This window comes from Pelecanus crispus, chromosome 5 (assembly GCF_030463565.1).
Source record: "Pelecanus crispus isolate bPelCri1 chromosome 5, bPelCri1.pri, whole genome shotgun sequence".
NCBI lineage: Eukaryota > Metazoa > Chordata > Aves > Pelecaniformes > Pelecanidae > Pelecanus > Pelecanus crispus.
The window spans coordinates 28,222,197-28,250,187 of NC_134647.1; the positions used below are offsets into that span (position 1 = coordinate 28,222,197).

Genomic DNA, 27,991 nt, shown 5'->3' on the forward strand with positions numbered 1-27,991 from the left:
AAATCATGCAAGAAACATTCATGTCAGACACAAAATGCATGTAAAAGGGAAACTGTGTACACGGTATTCAGAAAAAAATGAAATCTTCACTAGAAAAAACTTCCAGATAAAACTCTAGCTCTTGTCATCACTGATAAACTTGCTATTGTTGTTCCTTAATTAGTGTATATGCATAAAAATCTAAAAACCTGTCAAAGAGTAAGGTAAACAAACAGAAATTGCATTTATTTTCAAAGGATACACACCATTTAGTAATATTTAGCCATTCTGACAAATGAAAGTACACATTTACTGACAGCCATACCCAAACATATATACACTCTACTTTGGTAAATCATCTGCTTTTAATTTGCTCCAGCCTAGAAGCAATAAAAATCCTTCAAGTAAATAATGCAGCAGTTAATGAAAATTTACTTTATGATCAGATAGACTACCAAAAAAAGACATGTACACTTACATTCTGACTATTTTAGAAGGATGAATTTTTAACTTTATCCTGCAGTTCATAAGGAAACCAAAAAGAAACCAGTTTGAGTTCATTAACAAAGATCTCACCAACACTATTATGAAAACAAGCTGCAGCAAAAACTATGAAAATTCATCGCTGTTTCAAGCAGAGGTATATCAATGCGCCTTCTGAGATTTCAGTTACTGAGGAATCAACAGAACTTATCTGCATTTTACACTGTTAGTCCAGACTTGAATCCCACTGGGAACTTCCTACCAATGTTTGGTACATTTTAAATCAGAAGACTTTTTTCTGAATTACACCATTACTATACCATCGCTGTTTCAATTACTGATAATGTGTCTCTGCCACGCTGAATGCAGAAATGCTGCTGCTTTTTTTCTGATTTCTTGATAGAAAGGCAGTTTGAATATCTACTCAGACTTCAGAATGTAACAGTGTGGAAAATACTTTTATTGTAATTACAGAACTTAAAACAATATACACATTAGTAAATGATATTTTGGGGATTGTCTTTGGTTATTTTTTCTCCTCTGAGTCCTGATTATTCCTGAAGTAAAAAGACAGGAGAAAAATGTACTCATTAGAGATCAAGAAAAACCTGCACAAGGTTTGAGCTTCTGGAGAGAGACTGAAGCTGAAGGAAGAACTAGAAACAGCAACATTGCACAGAATGCTTTTTTCAGGTTCAGGTGGCTTCCAATTACAAAGCTATAAAACAGAGATTGCACCTCGAAGTCAAGGCAACCTGAGCAAGAGATACTGCAGCTTTTTTTCTGTGAACATATGGTACCACTGCTCCTGATGGATGGAGGGTAATCTGGGAACAAAACAGACATTTGCTCCTTATGCAAATGTCCTTGTCTTTATGGGTAGCTGGAGATCTGCAAGAATCTTGGCACTTCTGCAGATTTAGATATTTTGTGATAAAGTCTTTCAAAAAGGGGCACTTTTTAATACACATTTTTATTTGGAAAATCCAAAGCATATTGTAAGTAAACAACGTAAGAATGCACCATTAAAAACTCATGTTGTTTTACCTTCTCTAAATATCTGCTTTTGACAAAGTCACTTTACTAGAAGTACACTATAAATCACTGTTGAAAGTGTTGTTACAAATGCTACAGATGTGTAAGATTTGCATTCTGTAATCTGGCTCAGTATTAACAATTCAGCTGGAGTTTTAATAGTCTATCACAGAAGAAAAACAATCCACCTTGTAATAGACAAACTCATTTTCTATGTCTGTAAACAGAGACACATTTTGGAGCTAAATCAGAGAGTTTGGTTTGTGTGAGTTTTTTGTTGTTTTGTTTTTTTTAAATCACAACTGTGCTATATTCTATGACTTTCCAACATTGATGGTATTAAATTACAGTGAAAGGCTTTGGTTTGTTGGGTTTTTTTTTCCCCAAATGATGAATATTTTTTCTTTAAATTTGACACAGCTTCCATGAAAAAAATGCAACTATCATGGGTTAAACAAAGCATCCCAAAACTGGCATTACCACAGGCAAACACAGAAAGATATTTTTAAAATAAAGAATTGCTGCTCATCACTAGCTAGTGTCAATACATTTTGTATCAAATTATACAACAAGAATCCTACAGAACCTTAAGAGCACTTCCACCTGTGAATTTATGAAGAAGAGGAAAGCCTCTCCCATTAGTCTCAAAGAATCTGCAGGACTCAAGTGGGAGCTCCTAAACAGTCACTGGGAAGTCCCTGAAGGGTTCCCAGGACTGCAACAACTCTAGTACAGTCAGATGTGCTGCAATTCCAAGTGAAAACGTCAACAATATGTTTTCTTTCTTTAAGAAACAGATTTCCCAGAAGACTCGAGTCAGAATACAGTAAGCTATTTATTTTCAGTAGCTTCCAAAACACTTCCAAGAAGTAGCATTAATTTATTTTTTACAGACATGTTAGTCAATTATTGTCATTTTCCTAGATTTTACACCTCACCATGTAAAACTTCAGTAGTAAACAAAATTTTCCAGCAATAACATTCATATCTTTGTGTCTTAATCTCCACAGGCAAAATATTTTTTAAGTTTCACTCAACTCTACGTATTGCCAATAGAAACAAGTCTGAAATAATGACATCAACCCCAACTAAGTGCTTACCATTCAAAATTTCCTTCAGATGTCTAAACCATGAATGACAATGATCTTCACTTAAGTTATTTAAATGGATAGCACAGTCTGTTAGTTTATTTTCTCCTTTATTCAAGCATTTAAAAATTGTGATACCCAACAAAGTACCACCTTTTTTCTGTCCTACAAAACGACGACGTTTCAGTTTTACGGAAAAGACATCTTTCATTTCAATAATCTCCTCTTGAGCCTGTAAAACCATATGGGAATCACCTGGGGGAGGGGAAGGGGAGGAAAAAGAAAAAAAAAATTATGTTATCAATATGATTAGGAGTAATATCTAAAAAAAAAAAATACTGTTATGGCTTCATTTCTAGTTTCACTTGTTGCATCTGCTCATGCCTATGTTGAAACTTACTGCATATCATTTGCCTCAATTACTAGTCTTAATCATTTACCAACTTTCTGTTATTTAGGTTAGGCATCCAGCTATACAAATAGCATGATTCCAAAGAGGCAATTTAATCCCTTTTCTGATATTCAAAGAAACAAATAAAATTGCAGGCTCCAAGACCAGTGAACAATCTTTTTGTGAGTGTGTTTGCATTCAAAAACCAAATTCTTCATTGTATTCTCCTAAATCATAGCTCTCAGAGATCAGAAAGTGTGCTATGACCCAAGCTGACTATATGCCAAATTTATTTTTTCATTTGATGCAACTGCTGCCTTTTGTGCTTAGACTAGCACCATATCAGGAAACAGTTAAGCAAAAATAGAAAAATAAACCAAAAATGTGTCATCCATCTTATCTTTCATTTTTGAGTTACGAATTTACTTAAAAGACAAGTAAAAGAAAAACAGTTTCAGAAGTTCCTGTGACAGTTCAAGACCCTCACCCCAGGGGAGACTTGTGTTAGGCTGGAACACTAAGTGAAGGTTTTCTTATCTCGGTGCTGTTATACACATGGACCCTGTAGCTGCAGACACTATCACTTCAGTGACACTAGTTCCAAATGCCTTTTGGAGATGTATCAACTGAACCCCTGTGGTACAGGCTTCTCCTTTTTCTGCTCTCTTGAGCTGTAAAACACATGATTTCTCAAAAACAATGTCAAATAAGTAGACTGAAAGAAAAATGTCACCATTCCTGTAGGCGTCAGATGCTCTGGACACGAAAAGAAAAGTTTCTCTGCTTGCTTTGTACTTAGAGCAGATCAGATATGCTAGACCAATAAAAGTCGCTTTGCAGCCCAAGGCAAGAAAAGCTAGAAACCAGAAACCTTTTCCACATCTAGCAACAGCTCAGTCAAGTGGTTTCTCAATAGCAAAAGCCATACCAGATTCTGTTTAATGGATATTTGCTGCATGCTGTACTGAAGTGACCGGGAGAAGCTGCAAAAGTCTATTTTAGCTGTCTTCATGCAGAAGATGGACAGGACTGCAGGTGTGAGACTGCGAAATCAAGTATCAGCTATTTCAATACACCACACAAAGCTGAGGGCTTCAGAAAGCTGTACTTTTTCTGAGCAGGAAAAAAGAAGCCTGCATCAATTCTTTTAACAGTTTGACACTGGCATTTGTCAACATCATTTCTTGAACCAGACTATGCAGTGATCATCCTTCTATCCAGAAATCCTGGAGGACTGCACCTCAGCAATGCTAGCACAGCTAAAGCTCAGGTCAGTATTACCTCTCGCGACAATTCTCAACCAACCCATTTTGGTATTTTTCCTATTCCATACCAAATAACCTACTGCAGAGATAGAAGCATGACCTTACTGTATTTCCCACACATTTTTCCAACTTTTTACATTTTACCATCTTCATTTCTCCATATGTCAGCTACTAAGGTATAAAATTGGACTAAAACCATTCCACGCTTAGCAGGAACACTGTGACAAATAAATGTTTGTGTGCGCTGAGACAGTACACGGGAAATTGTCTGTAGTGCAGATTTTCAGAAGTACGCAGCAAATAAACAGACGGCAACTCACCAAACAATATAAAACAAAACAAAGCTTAAAGTACTGTAATGACTACTGTAAAAGTATTTTCTATAAGATACATTGAATGAAACCGGGGGACTGAAGGAAAAAAATTGTATTCCATTTGAACATTGATTTTGCATAGACTCAAAGGGTGAGTGGACATGTACAAGCAACCTTAATATTAACATTACCAAATCCAAGATCTTGATTTTTTTTTTCAAACTTTGTATTGCTCATCTAAAACATTTGGGGGTAAATAGTCTTTTAGGCCTTAAATGAAACACTTATTTGTGATAGCCTGAATCATTTACCTAGAACTACATAGCTTATTACCTTTATTTAAGTCTTGTTTTAATTTTAAAACCAGCATTTTTGAGGGTGTCTGCTTATCTTTTTCCAGAAAGTCTTGCTGTCAAGACATACAGAACACTGAAAATCCCAGCACACAAACTCAATGTTTTAGAAAATTGGTAAATATAAAGATACGTGAAATATAACAATAACTGTTCTGCAGCAACAACCAAGCTGCAGCATTTATTCCCACAGACCAATACAAACATGCTAAATGGGTTTGCTTTTAAAATATTTTTAGGCAAACAACATTTTGGATTAAACTACTAGTTTTGCTGAGAATATCACAAATTATGTTATGCTAATGTGATGCGTATGCATCACAAATAAATTACAAACATTAGCCTATTTGTCCTGCACAAGTCAAGTAAAATGAAGGCCTGTTAAACTACTTTTTATTTCCCCTACTAGATTTCATAGAATGACATTTAGTCATAAGCCAGGTAAGGCTTGTCTTTGTCTTTTCTTTTCATGCTACTATTTCAGCCAGATTTTTACTTGCTTTTACATCTTCCTCTTACTCTGTATTTGTCAAATTCTTGTGTGGCTCAGATGCACATCAAAACTTTTGAAATTTAAAATAATACATTCTTACTAGGCCGCACTACACTTCCAAAAATAGTATTTGACTCTAGTTGTTCTACTGGAATACATTTTCAGATACAGCTTGGAGAACCATATAAACTGTAGGAATACTGAATCATACAAAAGCATCATTCTCAAGCTTTAAATTGTAGAGTAAATATTGAACTAGCTAGTATGATCAGGACAGCCAACTTTTACTAAAGCTGGAAAGAAATCTACATAAAAGTTTGTAGGCATATTCTATGATTTTCATCTTCTATTTTACTGAAAATAAGATCATCGCAAATGCAGTAAAATTCTATAAAACAATTCAGATAAAGAAAATTTAAGTCATGAGCTACATTTATAAAGTATTTCTAGTATGTGATAACAACCAAGTTTACTTTAAAAATAAAGTGTATATTGGATTAGACACTTTTTTAAACTCCAAAAAACCTATTGGTTCGTTAGTATCATATTGGTTATTGCTAGCTGTTTCAGGACATTAACTGTCCTATCACATTACTTAGAAAGATATTGGGTACCATCTGTTCTTGCAAGAGATTTAAGTATACATCTATTAGATATCATGCTATTTATTTAATTCAGTACCCACTTCCCATTGTTGTATCTTCTGAAAAAAAAAAAGTCAATTTAATTACAAGGAATAAAGATAATCTCTTCTACCAGGCTGCCCTGTCATCATGAGAGCAGAGAGGGAACCTGTATAAACTAGGTTACAGGCGTTAGGAAGAGTAAAACTAACAGCACTTAACATTTAACAAAGATCTAACAAAAACAGAATATATGGCACTTAAAAAGAAATTACTATAAGCCAAGGGCTTGTCTAAATCAATCTCAGCACATCTGTCTGATGCAGAGCGTAAACAGGATTAGAGTTGGATTTATCTGCTTGACGCTAATTGTACTCACAGTTTCTGCACATGTCCATTTTTTTCCCCCCAAATACAGCATGAAAAAAGACTGCCTGGATATATGAATTTCTAAGAAGTTTTATGTCCCTATTTATCCTCTCACTGATTTCAAGCAATGAAACTATCCTACATTTTTCCAATTTATGGTAGTCTAATCTTTTATTTAATAAAAAATTATGTCTAAATACACCACACTGAGCTAAATCAAAGGGTGAGGGACTAATTCACTCAAATACAGTTTAATTGTAAATAGCAAACCAAATTTTAATTAGTTAAGAGTGTTAAACTAGGTTTTAAATCAATAGATTATCTCATGTTTACAGCAAAATTGATGAAAACATACACAAAGAAAAAAGCAGCAGTACTAAAAAATAGAACAGTTTGTAAAGAGAAGTGTGTAATTAAAAGATGAACACCAACACTTCAACAACAAAACATTTATTGGACTGTTTTCCTATAAGAGGCCCAACATCTAAAGTGGTATTTGAAGACTTCTATAACAAATTCCTGGAGCACATGGGAAACGGTAGAAAATACACATGAAATGTGGCCCTATAATTCAAGTATGAGTATTGGACATGAAGGAAAATGTGTTATACTTCCCTGGTCATAAATTCTTCCTATGACCTTTGGCAAGACACCTAGCCCCACTTAACTACATTTAGCAGATAAATGTTTGACACATTTTAGCCTCTCTGTCCCATTACACTCTCAAAGTTTAGTTCATTAATAGTTGATTGCTATAGATGACTGCAGTGTAACATAATAGAAATAATTAGAAATAAAAATCAAGACTATACCAAAGAAAATAGTGATCAACAGTAGTTACTATAGAACTGATTACAGATCATCTTATACTGTATGAACACTATTTTCAAAATAACCATTCAAGATACACTGTAAAATATAACTGTATTAATATAAAACCAAAAAGGAAATAAACAGAATCAAAAATTAAATTAGTTTTGGCAATATGTCTACAAATTTAGGCTTAGGATTATTCAAAATATGACAATGTCTAATACATATAACCAGCAACTATTAACTCATTAATTATTAAGCCCATTTTTCCCTTACTGTAGTCTGCAAAGCACAATAAGTAGCATGCAACTGATTCATAAAACCTCTACAGTTTTCAGCTACAACTTGGATTAAGAAGGACTGGCCTTGAGAAGTATAAAGAGCCAAGTATGACCATTCTTGCCAGAAGAGCTGAGAATCACTGTATAGCTTGTCATACTACTTAACATTAATTTAAAGACTCTAAACACGAGACAGAAAAGCTGTTTTCAGAACATCTGAATTTCCAAGGGTTTTTTTATTTCAAAAAGACAGATCGTGCAACGCCTTTGGCAAAATTTGATGCTATGCCTCTTACTCTCTTCTGCAAGCAGAGAAAGCAAAATTGCACTTTCTGCTTGCCAAGAGTATCAAACTAAGCTGAGAAGAAGAAGGTACAGCAAGGGCCGTGTTGGGGAGGGGCTGTTTTTAATTTGAATATTACCTTTACAACACCATTTAAAAGGAGTAGTGTAAGAGAAGCATAACACAACCAAGGCCCTAGTCTAGAAAAACGTTTCTCAGACTGTGTGTAATGACCTCCTTGGGAACAGCAAGTTGTTCAGGAAGTACTACAAAGTACTTGAAGAGATGCATCTTAGTTCCTCCAGAGCCGGAGAGTAAAAGCAGGGTATAACTACTAACTTCATCTTTTAATGGCAGCTACTCACTTGCAGTAACAGCTGCATTCCTTCAGGGCAGAAAAGTGAGCTTAAAAACATCTGACAGGAATAAAACCAATTTTCATTCTCCTTCTTGAGAGAATCTGAGGGTGAAGTAATGTATTTTGCCAAACCAATGCAATACGTTGCTGCTAATCCCTCTTCCAATACAGGCACCTACCCTCACTCACCTGCTATACTGTATAGTCCTGCCCTTTTCCTTATGTCTGGTACTTGGCAAAACCAAGCTGAGTCAATTCAACTCCCTAAAGTAACACAGATTGTTCACTTTTTTTTTTTTTCTTCCCCCTGGCTTGGTCTTCTGACAAGTTGTTTAATATAATCCGTTCAACACGAGTCCTACAAAACCAGAGATGCTTCAAAGTGATAAGAAAATACACAGCAGGGAAGAAGGAAGGACTGGGATTGTCTCCTTTCATCAGCAGGAAGTCAACATGGTTTGAGACAATCTGCTGTGCATTTTCACTTCCAATTGCTAACTCCCCAAAGATCACACAGATCAATGAGAGTCATCAAGAACTAGGAAAGATGCACAATGGGTTGTCTTCATTTTTTAGAACTGTATTTACATCTTATCAATTAAAAAAAATATGTCTCAGAATAAAAGTCCACTTTATAAACCTATAATGGCACATTAAGTTAGTTTTGCTGGATAGGAAGTTACACACTATTTTAATACAGAAGCAAAAGGCATATTCACTATTCCAGCTTAGAGAAGTCATCTTATTTTAAACTACTATCATAGAAAGCTATCTCTAAAAATAAGATTATTATGAAGAATAATTGGTATACTAAAAAAAAAAATATATATATTCTTGAACAAATCTGTATTTCAGGCTCCAATTTTTCAACTCAATCCCAGCCACAAAAAAACCAAACAAAAAAACCCCTACCCACCCCAGTAATTTTCCAATGCAAGTCCCAGATCATGGGATAAAGTCTTATATTAGATGACAGAAATTACATTATTTTATTTCTCTGTTTAGTAATCCTTACAAATAATAAATTTTTAAAAGAGGCAAAATGTGATAAATAAAGCCAGTTGTATATTGTTGTAACAGTGTTGTGCTAGTTTCAATACATTCTACAGAAAGTGAAAAGTTTTTTTCATTCTTTGCTCAGGGTATTTCTTGACAATTTCTTGACAATTTCTTGACAATTACTATATTCATAGCATGGGTAAACACATCTACAACTGCAGCCTCCTACCTTTCATCCTCCTGTCTTGTCTCTCACCATGTTTTAAACTGCTCTTTCCCCCAAGACCCCTTGACCAGCTGACTCCAATCCCTGTTCTCCACCATATCTTTTAAAAGCTAATCCTCATTCCTCTGGACATCCTTATCAAACCAAGAGGCCTGTTGCAGATACATGCCCCTGTGCCCAGCATCATATCATCACAGCAACTGCAGGAAGAGCAGCTTCAGGGGACATTTGATGTAGTCCTTGAAGTCCTGAGTTGGACCATACTCAAACACTTAAAATTTGGTTGTTTCACTACACCTTTAAAAGACGGCAATGGGCAAATTTCTGACAACAACCAACCACTGCCAAACTGCCTAGTTCTGGCTGAACCAACATGAAGATGGTGCTGGCAACTGGCAGAGCAAACATGGGAACAGTTCAATTAATCCCATACCATAAGGGCAGAGTTTAGTATAGTTCAGAGGTCATCTTTGCTGGAACTGACTCCCCCTGGAGAGGAGCCAGACCTGGGGACTTCCCCTTTGAGCACGACCAGATCTCAGGAGTGAGACTTGCACGCAGCATCCTGAGTCTCCATGATGCCCAGCAGGCCACGGACAAGGCCCTTCTTCTTGTAATGAGGCTCATTAGACATCTATCCATCAAGCCTTCATTAGTGTATCGTTCCATCTCTGTTTCAGAGCAGCGAAGTACCTTCCTTATTAATTACAGGCTAACGGCAGAACTTCATCAGAAAGACATACCAAAACTGGCAGTTTGAAAAGAAGTCCAATAGCTTCTTGAATAAATACCTCCATGGAAAAGTGTGATTAAGGCCTAATGCTGTTCCAGACAAGAAGCTTCGCCTTAAGGAAGAGTTTCCCTTTCATTCTCAAACAAAGAATTTGAGGGAGATGATGAAATGAAAATAACTCGCCTAACAAGAAGATCTACTGGGAATATGCTAACAATGCTAGCTGAAGGAAGCAAGGCAGACAGTGAGTGATTCTGAACCTGAAGCATTTGAGAGGATGCATGCAGCAGACAGTGCTTTTTAATAGTTACATTTTCTCATTAACACCACACCAAGAAACAGGTCACTGAAAATAAATTTACTGTAGAAAGCTTTACATTTTATGTTAATAGTATGGCCCACATACTGCCTAATTTCATAATATGATTGGAAAAGTAGCAGCAAACCTTTCATTAAGCACCTGGAACGTTGGGGCTTTTCATGTAATAAGCGAAAGGAGTTATGTAACAAACTTAGGAGTAACAACAGGGTAACAAACATCAATGATTTCCATCATTTTGTAAAACCTCTGCAAACACAAGCATCAGATTAAATGACTAGTCTTACACAGACCGACAATACAACCATCATATAATGGAATTAATTTAAAGAGAGAGATTTCTGAAATAAAACAGACTGGGATCTAATGGCTTACATGATTTAATACAATGGGCTAGCAGAGCTGAAAGATACTAAGGAATCCCCAAAGAGGAAATATGAGCTTAATTTTACATTCATTCAAAAAAACTCTCACACATACACACTATTTTGTACCTACTAATTTATGTCATAATCATGGCAATTACTTCTGTCATTTCAGAAAATAAGGGGAAGTAGGGAATCAAAATAGCTTCTTAGGGCCACATGACATCACTGAGTTTGATTAACTACAAATTAATAATTAGTTCTACTTGGACTCTTACTGGCACAAAACTTGCTTCAGCCTCAGATTTACAAACCATCCATACTGCTAAATATCAGTGTCCCACTTTCAGGGAACTCAAACATGCCTCAAATATCTGAATTTTGGTCTTTTCTGGAAAAGATTTTCAAGCAAACATCTCCTTCAGGAAAAAAGAACAGACACATCCCGTTCTAAACACAGGACAATTTCCTTCCGTAAGCTAGTGGTAATTCACGTACATTAGCAACTCATGCTTTTAGGTATTGAAGCATAGCTATCAGCTGCTAGATAAGCTCATCCATAACTTCTCATTGATCAACAGCTACATGTTTGACATTATCCTTGTTGTTCTTTGGGCTATTTTTTTTTTTTTTTAGGAGCTTTCTTCATAAACTCAGCCATCCTTTGTATCATTCTATCTGCACGTTCTACACTAGCCCAAGGGCATGAGATGGCAACAGCACCTCTGACAGTCCTCTGACAAGCATAAAACCCTTCCCTCATCCCAACACTCTTCAGCAGAGTTGCCACATAGGAATAGGAAGAATGTAAGCTACACCACTTTGCCTGCAGGGACGAATGAATCCTATTTTGTTCATGTACACCACACTTGCAACAGACTTAAAAGAAAAGCAACAAAAAACCCACAGAATTTTGTTAGACGATCTTTATAACATACATGGGGTTTTTTCCCCTTCCTCTTAGGGGAACTGCTTATATTTCTTTAACTTTGTAAAATATTTTGGCATACTAAGATATACTTTATACTACATGATATATGTATAATACAAAAAGGACTTAGAACACAATGCAAAATTTAACATATACTTAGTCACTTGTATACAAATTAGCCCTTCATATAAAGAGAAAGCTTACAAAATGCAGTACTCCAGAAGATTTCTGGTATTACAATTATTGTTATTTTACAGAATTGACTACATTTGCAGTGACGCATAATCCTGTGACTGAGGAAATTACAGTCTCAGACTTTCATCAATTTTAAAATCTTGTTTGTAGCTTAACACTATGACAAAGCTCTCACAAAAGATTTGATACCAATATGATGTGACACAACTGAACCAAACCTTAATTTCACTCACAGTAAGAAATCACAGGATTAAGTAACACTGTGCAGTCTTTTAGAAAAGTTTATTGCTTCCAGATGGATGCAAGTTTCCTTTCAGCACTGATTGTATCTTCTGTACACAGGGTGCCAATGTTACTATAAATATAGACAAAAGCAGTTATAAAGATAAATTATTAAAATATTGACCTAAACAGGCTCATACAATACGGCCTCTCTCCACAAAGTAAGGACAACTACATTAGAGTAATATGTGTATCTCCAATGTTCCATATAAAAACATGCACACTTTAGAAATTAAAGCCCTTATATGAACAAGCATAAATGTACAAGGTATCCATAAAATGACTTCTAATTCAAACTGCGTGCTCTTTGCCCCATGTTGTGTAGTGCCATGTGTTTCACTGCATGGTGCATACTACCAAGATGTCCACCTGTGCCCATATATCTGCGCAGCAAGCTAAGTATATGCTTACTTCATTTAGCAGCAGAACTGTTGAATACACACTGCAATATGCTTATATTGAAATAAAACTAAAATTGTAAATAATAAATGTCTTTAAGTTAATTTAAGTTTCAAATCATGTACGTAAGACTGATAAAGCGTATCAACAGCTCTACAAAATGTTTTCTGGGGGGGGATAATTCTGGGGAATATCTGATTAGACTATAAGAAAATTTTATATAATGCTATTTTGGAAATGAAAATACACTCAGAAATTATCAGGTAAAGCCAGTACTTTGAGTTGTTTTCATATTACATGTTGTTATACCGTTCAGGAATTATAAGAATAAATGGTAACGAGTCATTTAAAACACATTGTTTGAAATTTTCATGAGATTCTCAAACATCAGAATATCTCCATCTAGTTTTTGATTTGTGTAATAACCAGTGTATAAAGTAGAATAAGTTAATGCATTTTAAAGAACATGCAGAATCCATAAAATGCTTTGTGAATAAAATTTTAGCATTAAGTACCATGAAATTCAAAATTAACTATCAGCACAGAAATAACTTTCACTTTTACATCAAACTACATTAATATACTAAGTTACATACAGAAACCTACTTATTTTCTGACAGGCATATCAACTGCTTCAAAACAGAGACACTAGTCAAAAAACCACCACCAAGAAGCGCACCCTAAAATTTTCCATGATGTATGCTTTTCATCCTTGCATGCACCAATAGCCGCAAAAAAGCAGTCTCCCATCTATTTTAAACAAATTCCTTGACATCTCCTGTCTACTCCTCTTAACTACCATACTACCAGTATGGTAACTGTAGTTACATACCACATTTACATATCTACTCCTAATCAAAATCTATTCTTAATCCTAGTACTAAGAAGTACTAAAATCAAAGAGAAAGACTACTGATCAACATACCAAAAAAACCAATTTGAGATGAGTTTTCATTGTTGGAGAAACATGTCAGATGACAAAGATAAAGTTCAAACCTCTCATAATACATACAAATTTTTATTCCCCCAAACTTTTAAATGCTAGCATTACACCAAATGGACACATATGTACAGGGATTACCACTATGAGGTTGAAGTAAATATCTTATTTGCAGATCCTAAGAATTTTACTCACAGCATAAGGATCCTGCATACAGATGGAGGGCCAGGGAGAGATTCATATTCAAAGCACCCATACAGCAACTAACAGAGACACATCTTCAGACTGTCTCCAACAGGCACTTGCACCATATGTGCATTATTGTTACTATTCTATCTAAATTTTCCTCTATCACAGTATTAAACTTACCTTGCTTATTTAAAAGTCAATTGAACAAATCTTGAGTTTCTGCACATATCCAGCCACATATTACAAATCACACAATAATCCTTGACTTAGCCTTAAAGTGAACCAGTGCAAGAACATTATCATCACCTGTGCTCAAAAAATAATTACTATAGATACCTTGGCACACATCTTTAAGCTGTTGACATAACGAATAAATGTTTTACATTGAGGATCATCTTCTACCCTGTGAACATCAGAAATCTTCTGAAAGAGATTTATGGAAAAATACCAGCTAAGCATACTGAAGTTGCACTTTTTCCTGATCTTGAGGTTGATGGAAAGAATTACTCTTCTGGAATGGTTTGTAATGGTTTCAGACTCAGATCCTATACAAGTTTAGCTATTGTATTTTGAATGTAACTTCCCTTCTCCACAATAAAAATAAAAAAAACCCCAAAACTATAATAATTACAAACATACGTATGAGCAATATTTTCAAGGCACTTACAGCTAAGAAATACAGGTTTCCTATACAGTCTGCTACTGTATTGTAATTCTTAAACATTTAATAAAATTAACCTCTTGATATTTTGTCAGACAAAGAACATACATTCTTTAAACTGTATCGATCTACCAATAAAAACAAGTACCTTGCTAACAGAAGGCTAGGCAAACTGCAGTTCAAATTCTACCAAGAAAGCTTGCTTAGTAGTGCAAATACAGATGGAGTTACAGACTAGTGATGTGTGTGCTTTTACATAAAATATCATTTAAATATAATTTAACTGGTTTCTGGTACATAAGACCTGCAATACCAAGTCAGAGCAAAAGTCCATCTGTCCCGGTATCTTATGTCAAACCATAGCCATAAGCAGATGTTAAGAGTAGAGAAGGAATAAAGCAAGCATGTATTCTATTTTCCACTAACACTTTTCCACTCCCCACCTGTTTTTATTTGGGACACCCTGAACTGACTGCAGTATCTACACATTTAACAGCCCTCAAATGAGGCCTTCCATCTCCAGCTGAATCCACAAAATCTTTTAGCATTAACAATATCATTTGGCAGTCAGTTTTGCAGTTCTCTCACTTGCTGCATGAGTATTCTTTTTGTTTTGAGCCTAGTTCTTCTTAGCCTTATTAGCACCCTGTTTCTTATGTTGAAAGACAGAAAGCCGTTGCCATCTAGTCTCTCCAGGCCCCATCTCAACTGCCTCCCTTTCAGACCAAAAAGTGCCGGCCTAGTCCGTTACTCTCATCCAGGAGCCATTCCTTACCTTTAATCATTGTCACTCCCTGAACCTTCTCCAGTCCCACATCATCTTTGCTGCCAACACCAGAACTGCACATAGCATTCAAGATGTGCTTAAATAACCATTGGTTTATAGAGCATACAAACATCTGTTTTAGTCTCCATTTATGCCCTAATGATCCTTAACATAATAATCCTAACAACTGTTTAAGTGACAGATGACATTTTCCACATAATAAACCTATGATCATATACGTCCAGAATGGTCTAGCTACAGCTCCTGATCTTGAACCCAAGCTGATAGCATTCAAATAAGAGATCAATACATTACACTATGCTTAATTATATCAACTCTTGGACTCACTGTCCCATTGCCTGGTCAAATCAGTAAAACAGCAATGTCTCTGAAGCTGTGCTGTAGGACATAACTGACAATCTCTACATGCTTTTCCACTCCTATTTTAACAGTGCCTAAACAAATTCAGCATTCCTCCTTTTCTGTGTTTATCCCATGCCATTTTTTCTCTTCCATACTCCTTCCAGACCACATCGTTAATATACCAAAGGCACTATGAACTTTTCAGGCAGCCTTCGCTCCATGAGTTAGTCAAAGGAAACAAACATTAGAAAGATAAACCAGAAATGTTTAAGAACAGTTTTCTTTTTACTGTAAGTTCATTTTATTAGTCTGCTCCTGCATACAAACTGATTGCTAAATTCTTAAACTTGCAAATGTAAAAAGCAGTAGCTGCTTTAAGCAAGACAAACAAGCATATATGTATAAATTACATCATAAGTTCAGTACTGAATTTCTGTGTGTACATTCCATAAATGGTTTCCATAAAACAAGTGAGACCTAGGGACGAAAATTCAAAAACACCACCTGCTTGTTTCCATCATATTTTAAATAATTAACTCCTCAACAAATGTAAGCGTAAAAAAAAAACCAAACCCTTTTTATTTTACTACAGAAACAAAAAACCTACAAACATTTGTCAGGTACTCTTTTCTTCTGCTAAGCCTTGTTTTCTAAAGCAACCATAGTTATTACTACTCGTCCATCATGAAAGATCTATGGAACAGAAAAGGATCTGGAGGATATTCTTAGTGTAATCACAGCCTTGTTTACTGAGTGTGTTGCAGTCAAGTGACCAAGTAACATTACATTTCACATGAAATATTCAGAAGCATTCTTTTTCCTTTAATAAAAACAATACCAAGTTAAAAATAGACATCTACACACAACCTTCTCCCAATTATTGTAACATATCAATATATTTAGGTTTACCCTGGAAAGCGCCAACTGCAGAACACTAAGTGAAACCAGAAATCTGTTTAAAGTTTGACGTCGACATGAGTTACCACCATCTATAGCCATCTAACTGTTAGTGTATTATTCACTGGTGCTATGATAATTTTGATCCCTAACTAATTACCTCACCCCCAGTTACACTACGCAGATGTGACAGAGCAGGCCTTTGGGAAGTCCAAAACCATCCATGTATGAAATCTTTCAGCACTTTTCTTGACAGAGCTGTTTGACAAGTCTCCGAAAGACCCTGCAACAAACAGCGTACCAGGGAGATGACTTGGATGGGAGCAATCTCATTCTGAACCATCTTCAGAACAGTCAACAGATCAGCCAGGCAAAGATGTGCTGTTTTCACACAGAAAGCCAGCAAGTTACCTTGAAATTTTTCTTATTTAGTTTTAGCAATTTATTTACAAGAGTTTTCACTTAAGTTACAATAACATAGGCTTTTTTTTAAAAAACATTTTCCTACAACATTATTTTTGAGTGAGAATACTTATTCTATTTCTACTGTACTGTACTAAAACAATACAGAAAAATATAAATACAAAGATTATTTTTAAACATCTGTCAAACAGGGGGTTTTAAAAGAACAATGAGCACTTAATTACTCAAACTCAGAACAGTATCTGCAAAACAGCATTATACTTAGTCATAAGTATTTATTGCTGTTACCCTTAACTTGATCATTTGTATGTCAAATTTTGTTTTCCCAAGACTGTCTCCACTGCGTAACGATCTGTTTCCAGGATACGTATAATTGTGCAGTACATAACATCTGTTGCTTTGCATTTTCTGAGCTTCGCAAAGCATACTTTCCTATATTCACTTGAGTGTATGGACTGACAGAAGAGATATATTGTCACGGTTCAAATAAACCAACAACTACAGCAACTACTCTGTACTGAAAAGCATCTAGAGTAACTACCATCTTACATAGCCCAAATAGACAAAAAACAGGAAATTAATTGTTTGACATTGAATTCTGTTCATGAACTGACAATTTGTTTAAAATTGCAACACACAGGCAAGAAAGGGCCACATGCTAGATTAGAGAACTCAAGGTAAACTAAGTTACGGTATTTTTTTAATCAGAGATTTAATATATTCCTACAACTACACAAGAAGCCGGGGGGGAGGAAGTTGCACTAGATCTGAAACATAAGAAGTAGAATTTTTCTTACAGAAAGGCTTCCATACATCAAGGGTCACATGAAAATTCAGACCTACAATTTTTATTTTTTTAAAACACCTTTTATTATCTTTTTTTTTTTTAAAACACACACATTTATCTGTGTCTGTTACCACTGACTGACCATGAGAGAAAACAGCAGCTTCCATACTACTAGTAAGGAAAACTAATCATTCCTTGTAACATAAAGCCAATGGTGGGCCTGGAAAATAATTTTTAATTCTTAGACAAGTTATCCTGGGATCATTTTAATAATTTGTGATGCACTCTGGTTTCTGAGCTCAAACTTTACAATAGTCCAGTGTTGTGGCTTACAATCTGGCTACATGCTCTGGCTTACAATCATACTGCAAAACCTCCAAATTAAGTGTGGCTTGAGGCATTTTCTTGGGTTTGCAACTTAAGGGCTTACGTATTTATCGCATCAATCTCAAAGTTGCTAAGAGCTATATTGTAATTGATAGATACACATAAAGAGCTCAAAATGAGTTCTGTGCTGTGTTTTTGTTTTCTTTAATCTCTAACATTCATAAAATAACATTCAATATTTGGCATTTACAGTAGACACTATGCTGAAATATTTTACAACATTCAGCTAGAATGACAAATGTAAACCACACACAAAAAAATTCTTTTAATCAAATACCCACCCAGCAAAGAATAACCTGAGGATATTCTTCAATCTTAAAAAGAAGCAAACTAGGAAAATTTGGGGAAGGAATAAAAATGAGAAGCACCCTCTCAATCTCTACATAAACATTTTTAAACACTCCCATTTATGAGCATGATAAAGATATAAATACAGCTCAAGGCTTCAAACAAATGCACTCATCTCTGAGCACCAAACTCCTTCCCAAAAGATAAACTCAGCTAATACACCATAAACAAGCCACTCTAGATAACTGTACCTAAATAATGGGGATTAGAATGTTGTATGAAACACAGCTTATTGATTCTTCTCCAAAGAAGAGCCAGTAATATTGGTAATTCTAGTATCACAAAAATTCCAGGTTTGTAGGATGTTTCTTGTTGCTCCACTGAACTTATGTTGGGGAGGGGGGGTGGATTATGACTCCACGAGGAAACGCAATAGGAAAACAGTTACTTTGAGACCTTACAGGAAGCAACGTGTTTGTATTCAAGAGTGCATTTTTCATCTCCATATTGTGATAATAACAAAATACATGTTCATAAAGAAATTTAGATTTGACCAAGAAAGCCACAAATGCATTTTAAATGAGTTAACTATTTTTTTTTCCTTTAGCAGCATTGTCACTGAAAAATATGAAGTCAATTACTTTTAACTTCAAAATCACCTTTGGAATTAATACAGTTTGGAGTAAAAAGGTATAACCAGATGACAACATGTATCAATAAATGAAGCTAAAGAAATACCAGAAGCCTAAACATTTTTCAAAATATTAAGTCTCATGCATGCTTAAATACACATTTAACTTTTAAAACCACAAACGGTGTTATGTGAAAGTAACTACTATCTCTATACAAGCATATATCATATGTTGGAAACAAAATAATTAGCCACTTTTCCAAATTACAAAAAGTCAACACACCATTTATTCCTGCAGAGGGCCACAGCAAAACAGTTTGATATTAAAATCTGAACTCCTACAAAAAGGATTTCTATGCTCAGCCAGAGTGCAGAAATAGGAAATACCAATGTCTTCAACTCTTCATCATAACTACGTAAAATACAGTTACCCAGATAACTTCTACACGTGAAAGAGAGGTTATAGTACAGATTATAATATGTCTTGGTTATTCATCCAAGAGGAGGAGTTTCCAACATGCTAAGAACCCATTTTTGGTCGCATTTACAGGGTCATGACTTCCCTGACAGTTGTAGTGCCACATGCACAACTGAATTTCAGTTGTGCCTGCATTTTCACTTATTCAGCTACACTTGAAGATGTGATCCTAAGCTGGTATCACTGTCCAAAAGATTATCTGCACTTCAACTAAAGGGGGAAGCATTCCTAAATGCAAGAAGGGAGTTCCAGAACTTCTTCCCTAGTGGAAGTTTGAGAAATACCATCCTTGCACTTAATCTGCAGACACAAGTATTTTTGAGACTACCTAAACAGTTGGAAGGAGGAAGTTCTAGTCACTATTTCAAGTTAGCAGCTTAAAAAATTATAATTATCATTAAATGGTATTCTAAAAGGTTAATTTATTAACTTAACAGTTGCACTCAACTCTGTAGTATGTCAGAGAATGGTGAAACACAACTCAAAAAACTGACAGTTCGTGTCTATGAGACAGGAATCAATTTAGAAAAGGATCATAGTATAATGCAATTCAATAGCAGTCCCAGTAGTAAATGACAAAAAGGTCAAATTTTGAAAGGAAACAGCAGATACCACCACAAAACTAGCAGATGTTCCTAAAGGATCATCTGTACAAAAACATAAGCATATGTGAGGGAAATCCAACACTATCACGAAATCAGTTGGTGTCTAACATAACAGCAGTTCCTTATGGCAATATGGTAATACATGTATCAGATACTCAACACATTATGTTTTTTTGTCTGCACATACTGTTACAACATAAGTCATAAAAACCAGGACCACCGATTTCCTTGAAAGGAAAACATTAGTTCCACAACCCACTAACATTAAGGTACACAGAGACTATTCAATTCTTCAGGTTTATGTTCTCAGATTTTCAGCCATTTAGGCTTTTTCACAAATTGTCTAAGAAGGATAAACATATTTTTAGAGTACTGTGAGTATGTAAGTAAAAACTTCCTTCTAAAGGCAGCTCATAATACAGTTGGATATACCTAAATGAAACAGCAAACAAAAAGGGATTCCTTCTATCCAATACCTACCTGTTTGTTTTTTGCATAATTGCAACAACACCTATTATTTACCTGCTGCTCTTGTAATATACATAGGGAACAAAAAAGATATCTACAATGAAAGGAAAATTGTTTATCTAAGGGGTTTTTTTTATTTTGACTCCAACAAGAGCAGATGACAGACTTTCCTGCTTTATTTTTATTTCTATTTTGTAACTGTAAAATAAAGATAGAAATATCTTAATCTGAGCATGTCCTTTGTCAAGATACAAAATAAGAAAAAGCAAAAGAACATCATATTCTGAATTCTGACCCATTTATTACCATGCACATTTACAACTACGGAGGCAAGCTTATATGGATTACCATAGCAGAAGACCCCATCAAGCACCATGATCCCCTCAACTATCCCACACAAGGTGCTACAGAACCACATTGTACACACAGTCCAAGGAGATAAAACAGCCGCAGACAAAGAAAGTAGGCAGCAGTGTCAGACTCTGAGCAGCCAAGCTATTCATCAGATTTCGTATTTGTTTCCTTCAGACATTACTTTAAAAAAAAAAAAATCAGGAAAGGATTTCGGGAATTATGTAGCTTGGACATTTATAGAGCGCTGCTTCTAGATGTGAGGGACCGCCTGAAAGAAACCACACATTTTCCAATAAACTACACTTGAAAGTCAAGATAAGTTGGTAACATTTGATGCAACAGAAAAAGACATAAATGTGCATATTAGAGAGGTACAAATTCAGGGATGATTCAGTAAAATGACAACCAAGAAAAGATTACAACAGCACCTAGAATATGAAAGAGGGGTAAAAAAGATAATGTTTCTCAAAGGCACAATTCAGAAACTGAGATACAAGATAAATGCTTAGACAAGGGATTTGACTGCATGCTGGTTTTAATGATTTAAAAAGAACAGTAATTTACACTGAGGAAGGGACTCTTAGCCCTGCAGTACTATCACAGACATGAAAATAGCACTCGCAAGGACATCAAAGATTGGTTAGTATATCCACTTTTTATTTTAATATACACTTTTGGATTCTTTCCATCATGCTATATAAGCAAGACCACCAATTTACTCTTGCACATCTTTGCACAGAAAGCGTAGTCAAAAGAGTTGGCAATTATTCTATGAACAGGAAAATCATGGAAGTTTGATAATATCTTTTTTTTTTTTAAATGCACTTGCATCCTACCTCTCTTTACCTCACCACCTTATTATGTCTCCTCTGACTTTCCAGTGATTTCCCTACCCTGTATCATGCATACCTCACGCACTATAGCACTGCCCTGCACGTCTTCCTATCTGCCCAGCAACAGCTTCAGTTTCCCCTCTGTTCACTAATATCACTCTCCATGGTACCCACAAATCCCTCCCACACCCATATGGCACTCCACCAAAACCCTTACACTCCCCCAGTATATCAGCTCACCCCCACCACAGTATTCTTGATTGCTCCTTGAGTCCAGCCTATCTTTCTTCAATTGGCCTGCTCAGCAGCCAAAAAACAGCACCAGCTACGTCTGGCTTGCTACTGGTGTGCCAACCGCCTGATGATGCATAATACGCCAAGCACCCAGCCAGCCACCGTCCCTCGCTTGCCAGGCAGGCGGGGAAGAAGAATAAAGCTGAGCATCGCCTTACCTATAATCGTATATGGCAAGGCATACTTATTAGATAGTGCAACAGAAGAAATGAAGAAAAACAACCACAAAAACAAAACCCATCACCTTTAGGCAAGTCTGAAACTTGCCATTTTATGGCCTACAAGAGCTTTAAGGAAACGCAAACCACAATATCACCAACAGTTTGCATTAAAAAGAAAAGGCCATGAAGAAGACATTACTTTGTGTGAAAGCTAAATAAATCCTGTTATTTCAAACTCATGTAGCATCAGAATCCAACTGACTGACACATGCGCAAGCTTAAGAGGTATGCTAGCTAATTCCTTTCAATGCAAGCAGAGAGGTGCATAAACACATGAAATACAAGAAAAACACTAGAAAGCATGAAACAACATAAATTGTGCCACAAACACGTAGCCATGAACTGATCTGCTGATAAAGGATAAAAGACACACAGAGAATCAAGCCATTATGTCTAGAAGTCACCTGAAATAAAGAACAAATTTTAAGAGATCTTTAATTAGTATACCCCATTTCCTTAAATATTTTTAATTTTTCACAAAAAGTTGTAAATTAATAAATTCTTTCACAGTTTCATGCAGTATTTATCTAAAAAACATTAATTTTAGGGACTTCCTTGTAAAAGATTTAAGATTGTCTTGCAAGTTCAGACACCATGGGATTGTTTAAAACTGCATGCTTTCTTCTGCCAATCTACATCTTAAAGCCATATATTAATGTGATACATGTACATCTTACTCTCAGTCACACTTCATATTACTTATTTTTATGTCTCTTCCTTAAAATTAGTTTTCCTATTTGGACAATAGATAAACCACTTAGAGAAATTATGCTCTCTACACGTCAGAAGTAGAATCAAAAGCTTTGAATTTCACCAATGTGGAACTTCAGTAATTCACGTTTTGTAACAGCCAGTTCCCATTTCCATTATTCCTGACTGACTGATAGACTGACAGATGTCTTACTTTAGAGATCCCAAACAGACTATTGGTATCTATTTCAGCCACATCTGTTCCTAAATAGCCTTGGCAGCAGGCCACTATGCACTCGGAATTAATTTTAAGTCCTTTATTGCTAACTCTCTCACTGTTGCAATACATCAGTGATTTTTTTCCCTACTGCTGCACTTAATATAGAATATTTATAAATCTACACTTTAGAAGAATATCAACAAGAACTACAGGATACTATATATAAAGAATAGTATACTTAAACAACACCTTGATCTTTTTTACTTCATTATGAAAATATATATTCAATAATACATTAACCTCTGGATTGCTCCAGAGAACGAACTTTCTTGTTGGTCAATTAATTTAGAATATTATGTTTAATTACTTATATTAAAAAAGCAAGTTTTATCCAAATTATTATTATTATTATTGTTGTTGTTATTATCCAAATACTCAGTCCAGTGTACATGCTGTCAGTCTGAGAGAACAACTTCATATACCCTTCAGTCAAGTACACTACACACACAAGAAACTACACTTATAAAGTTTCTCATAACGATCAAAAGCCTCTGGACTCCACATACTAGTAAAACACTGACTGAGTGCCAGTCTTGTTCCATTTCCTACCTGACAGAAATCTGCTGAAAAACTGCAATTATTGTAAATTGGGAAATTCTTCGGCGATCTTTAAAAAGATGCTGAAGGCTTTAAAGAAGTATCAGGATTAAAGTTCTTACTCAACAGCAAAACACAATCCATATTGGAAGAACAGCATAAAGAAGACTGAATTGACACTATTGGTACTGAAACTGTTCTAAAATACAGATGATTCCCACATTCACTACCGCTAATCCCCTACATTTCATTAGTTTTTAAACTTTAGCCACAACAACAACAACAAAAAATTCCACTCCCAGCATTTGTCCTTAAATGTAAATAATTATTTTTTCCCATCATTCAGTCATTCTTCATATCTTCTAGGAACTTCTAAAAATCACATATAAGATTCAAATCTGTACTTAAGATAGCTTTCTCTGCTATAGTTTTGAAGCAGCATCCAAAATGAGAAGCTCTACAGTATGGAGCTGGATTATCAACAGAGAGAGAGAAGTCTTGTTTTTTCTTCATTTCAGTGATTATATTTATAGCATAGGAAAGCGACGTAGGAAGCAGCTAGAGAAAAAACTAGTAAGTACTGACTGTGAGATCCACATCTGATTGCAACACCCACTGCACTGTTAAAAGCAAGCAACCAGCTATGGGTCAGAGGGTATCTGGCTCCGGTGAGAAGAGAAGGCTCAGCCGAGCTGCACACCTGGGCTGTAAATTTAGCATTTCAGAGGGCGCAACCAAGCCATGCCTCCACTGCCCACATTCCCAGTTGACACATTCGCTCCCTCAGGCTCCACATCCAGTTGCCTGCCCAGGCCTTACTTCTGCCCAAAGCTTTGTTATAATAGTGAACACACAAAATTCATAATGGGTCGTGCTTATTTGAGAAGGAAGAAGAGGCTGCTGTGGAGCTTACTATGAGGTCTGGAGAGTGAACAACAAAGGAAGCCATCAAAAAAATCCTCAGCGAGCACTGGTAGCCAAAAACCTCTAGGAGACAGAAGCTGCAGAAGTCAAAGGGCAAGTAAAGAAGGAAGTCTGCCTGATAGTCATGCTGCCAAAAGCTCCACAGAAACAGCACAATGGGCCAGAACTACACATACACGAGTGTGAAATGATCAAGCCCAGGCACAGCAGATGTCACCTGCTTGGGAACTTTAAGCTGGAGCTTTGAGTTCTATTTAGGAGAAGCTGAAGGAACCAAGGCTGCACGAGCTACCACATGTAAGAGCATATGATGGGAACCCCAGAACTGTGGACAGCAAACAACAACTTCAGCCAGACAAGAATACTTTTGAGGAACTATTGTGGGGGTATGCTAGGGAAAAGGGGAAAAGGTGACTACCTGGCAGTTCTCTAACTTGACAGAGTGAAAGGTCTTTTCCGAAAATACGAAGAATTACTACATAACAAGTCCAAGCAAGAGACATTTCATTTAGCATCACTGGCAAAGTGCGAAGACATGACCTTTTAGACCCTAAAGTAAACTACGTTACAAAAATTTTGGTTTGGAGAAAGTATGCTTAAGCCGAATCCCAGTGGAACAGACCTACCCAGACAGCCATCAACCATCTCCTGTACCTACTGACAGCTCAGCCCAAGCACTGCACGGCTGTACTTCTGTTACACTGAATGAGACAGTAACACAGATGGCTCCTCCCAGCACCAGTACAGGTCCCACACTTGGAACACCCCAAGGTAATTCCTACTGGGATACAAGATAGCGTGAGAGGAACAAAACAAACAAACAAACAAACCAAAACCATTCAGGTTCCAAAAGCCATATTTGACCTCTGCAACAGCATCAGCAGGAACGGCCACAGATGACATAGTGGTGGCATCCATGCCAGCTGAGGAACTGAAAATCCGTTTATTTTTAGTGTATTTGACACTTAAGAATTTGGAAATCCTATAGTAAAAGCTCATAGCCTACCACAGACTTCAGTAAAAACATAGCACTTGGAAGACACCACTGCCTTTTCCACTGAAGCTAGTGAAGAAGTAGGACGTTAAAAACTTCTCAGAAACCAAAATATTCAGCAGCTCAACACAACATAGTACAAAACCAAATTGTCAGAGACAATGAAGTATTGGCATATATTTAACACATGTGCAGTAAAAGCCCAAATCCTGATATAATTGACACTGACTTGTCAGTGCTGATTTCCACAAGATCCCTGAAGTTTTGCCATCTACAATATGCCTGACTTTAAGCACTGCATACTTTATTAACTTGCAGGAACTAAGACAGAAAAGCTCACAATGTCTGCATGAGTAAACTCAGTATAAAAAGAACTTACATAAAATAGCAATTTAGGGTGTGGATTTTTCCTAGAAAAAAAAAAACAAACCAGAATATATTCCTATCCCTGGAAGCATGAAGCAATACATATAGAAATTCATTCCTCCTGTCTGTACCTTAAAATCTTTCACCGGCGACAATTAAAAGACAATCATGGACCCTACTTCCTAACACATGACAATTCAAGCTATATTAAAGTAGCCAGAACACAAAGTGGCAATCAAATTAGAGCACTGCACACAGAACTAAATAATTAATAAATCTCACTTCAGATCACATACAGAGAGACCTGTAGTTATTCCCAAAAGGGAAGGAAGAGAGGTTACAGCATTGCGTAACAGCATTACTAAGGCACCCAGACTGGCTCCACAAGAGGAAGGACTGTACGCACATCAGTGCGGCCATCATCAGAACTCAATGGTCCTGCTGAAAAGCAGGTATATAAGTCCAAGCACAACACTGCATTAACACAGTTACACTATTCGGAGGATAAGAGTCAATAGCTGTGCATGGCACCATATTAGTTTGATTTCAGTAGCTCTGGTATCCCAACATGGTTACATGAAATGAAGCATAACGACTTCAGCTGTGAGCATCTGAGTATTTTTCTGCAGCAGCGGCACTGGAATTGCAGGCTTCCATACCACCCTCGAGCCTCTGCAGGATACAGACTACCTTGAAGAGGAACACATTATCATAACATAGAAAAATTGGTATGTGGAAGAAACTTTGTTTCTCTGTATGCTGCGTTTATGGCTGTTGGATCTTAACCATATGAATTTTTAAGTTCTGTCCAAGATAATACTAAAATAAACCTGGTATTTTAGCCCTGGACAAGCTAACCGCGCCTTACCAGAAGGCAACTGTGCTGTCTGGAAACTGTGTTCCTGAAGGCAGCTTTGATTTCTCCTTCACACTGGGAGGTCACTACAGTAAACAGGCACTTTTAAGAGTTTGTATGTAGTTTTGAAAGTAAGTTTATGTTTTCACAGTTTCTGGGAGAAAAAAGACTATTTGGATAAGTTTAAGGAGCATTCCTTCTCTTCTGAAACTTTTGTGTATAATTTGTTTCACTTGATCAAAGTGATGCTTTGTAACAGCACTTTCTCACAGCATGCTGCTTTACTGGAAAAGCAGGGAGCAAGGACAACTTGCCACAGAAGCCTCATCACAAAACTCGGGCACGTCTCACAAAACCATACCCACCTACACGCGCTCTAGTTTATGTACCTGTCAAAGAGAGTAAGCCGAGAAAAGCTGATGCAGCAGAAAGAAAATCAAATCCTCTTACTGTTCTGCCTGGGGCTAAGAAGCCGTAAAAACACCAGCTCTTACATTTTGTCCTTTTCATATCACCCGCCAAGAAGTAAAGGCTCTTGCCAGGGAGAGTTGGTTCAGATACAAGATGCTCACTGCGTTATAAACTTTTTTTTTTTTTTTTAAATCCCCAGCATAACCTTGAAGGGAAGAGACATGCCTGACCCGCTGACTTTAACTAGGTGACTATAATCCCGTTTCAAGGCGCCTCTCCATCGCCCTGCCCGGAGAGGGCCCAGCCGCAGCCCGCCTCCCCCCCGCAGCGCCGCGGGAAGGCCAGCTCGCCAAGGGCGGCCCCGCGCTGACGCCGCCCGCTCCCGGAGGCGGCCTGGGCCCGGGCCCGGCCCCCGCGGCGGACACCCCCCGCCCCGCCCCGCCCCGTCCCACCTGCGGGGCTCTCGGGCAAGATGGGGCTCCAGCGGAGCCGCCGGGCGCTCAGCACCACGTCGCAGCTCCTCTTGCTGATCTCGAAGATGCCCCTGAGGAGCGGCTCCTCTCCCGCCTCGGCCGGCGGGGCCGCCGCCGCCGCCAGCGGGGCCACCCTCCGCCGCCGCCGCTCTTCGGGCGCCGCCGCTGAGGCGCGAGCGCGAGCAGCGCCAACGGCCGCCGCCTGCGCGCGCTGCTCGCGCGGGGGCCGGCGGCCCGGCGGGCGCTCGGGCCAGGCCCGTCTCTGCGGGCGGAGGAAGGGGGCCGCGCCGCCCAGCAT

General features: G+C 37.0%; 1 protein-coding gene across 1 annotated transcript in view; it reads right to left on the reverse strand.

The window, feature by feature from the left end:
- CERKL (CERK like autophagy regulator) overlaps nucleotides 1–27,991 on the reverse strand; it is a 56,521-nt gene extending 28,530 nt beyond the window's left edge. The window contains exons 1-2 of the mRNA XM_075711333.1: nucleotides 27,673–27,991; nucleotides 2,598–2,840 (exon numbers count right to left, since the gene is read on the reverse strand). Coding sequence (XP_075567448.1) covers nucleotides 2,598–2,840; nucleotides 27,673–27,991 — 562 coding nt within the window. The remainder of the gene's footprint in view (nucleotides 1–2,597; nucleotides 2,841–27,672) is intronic.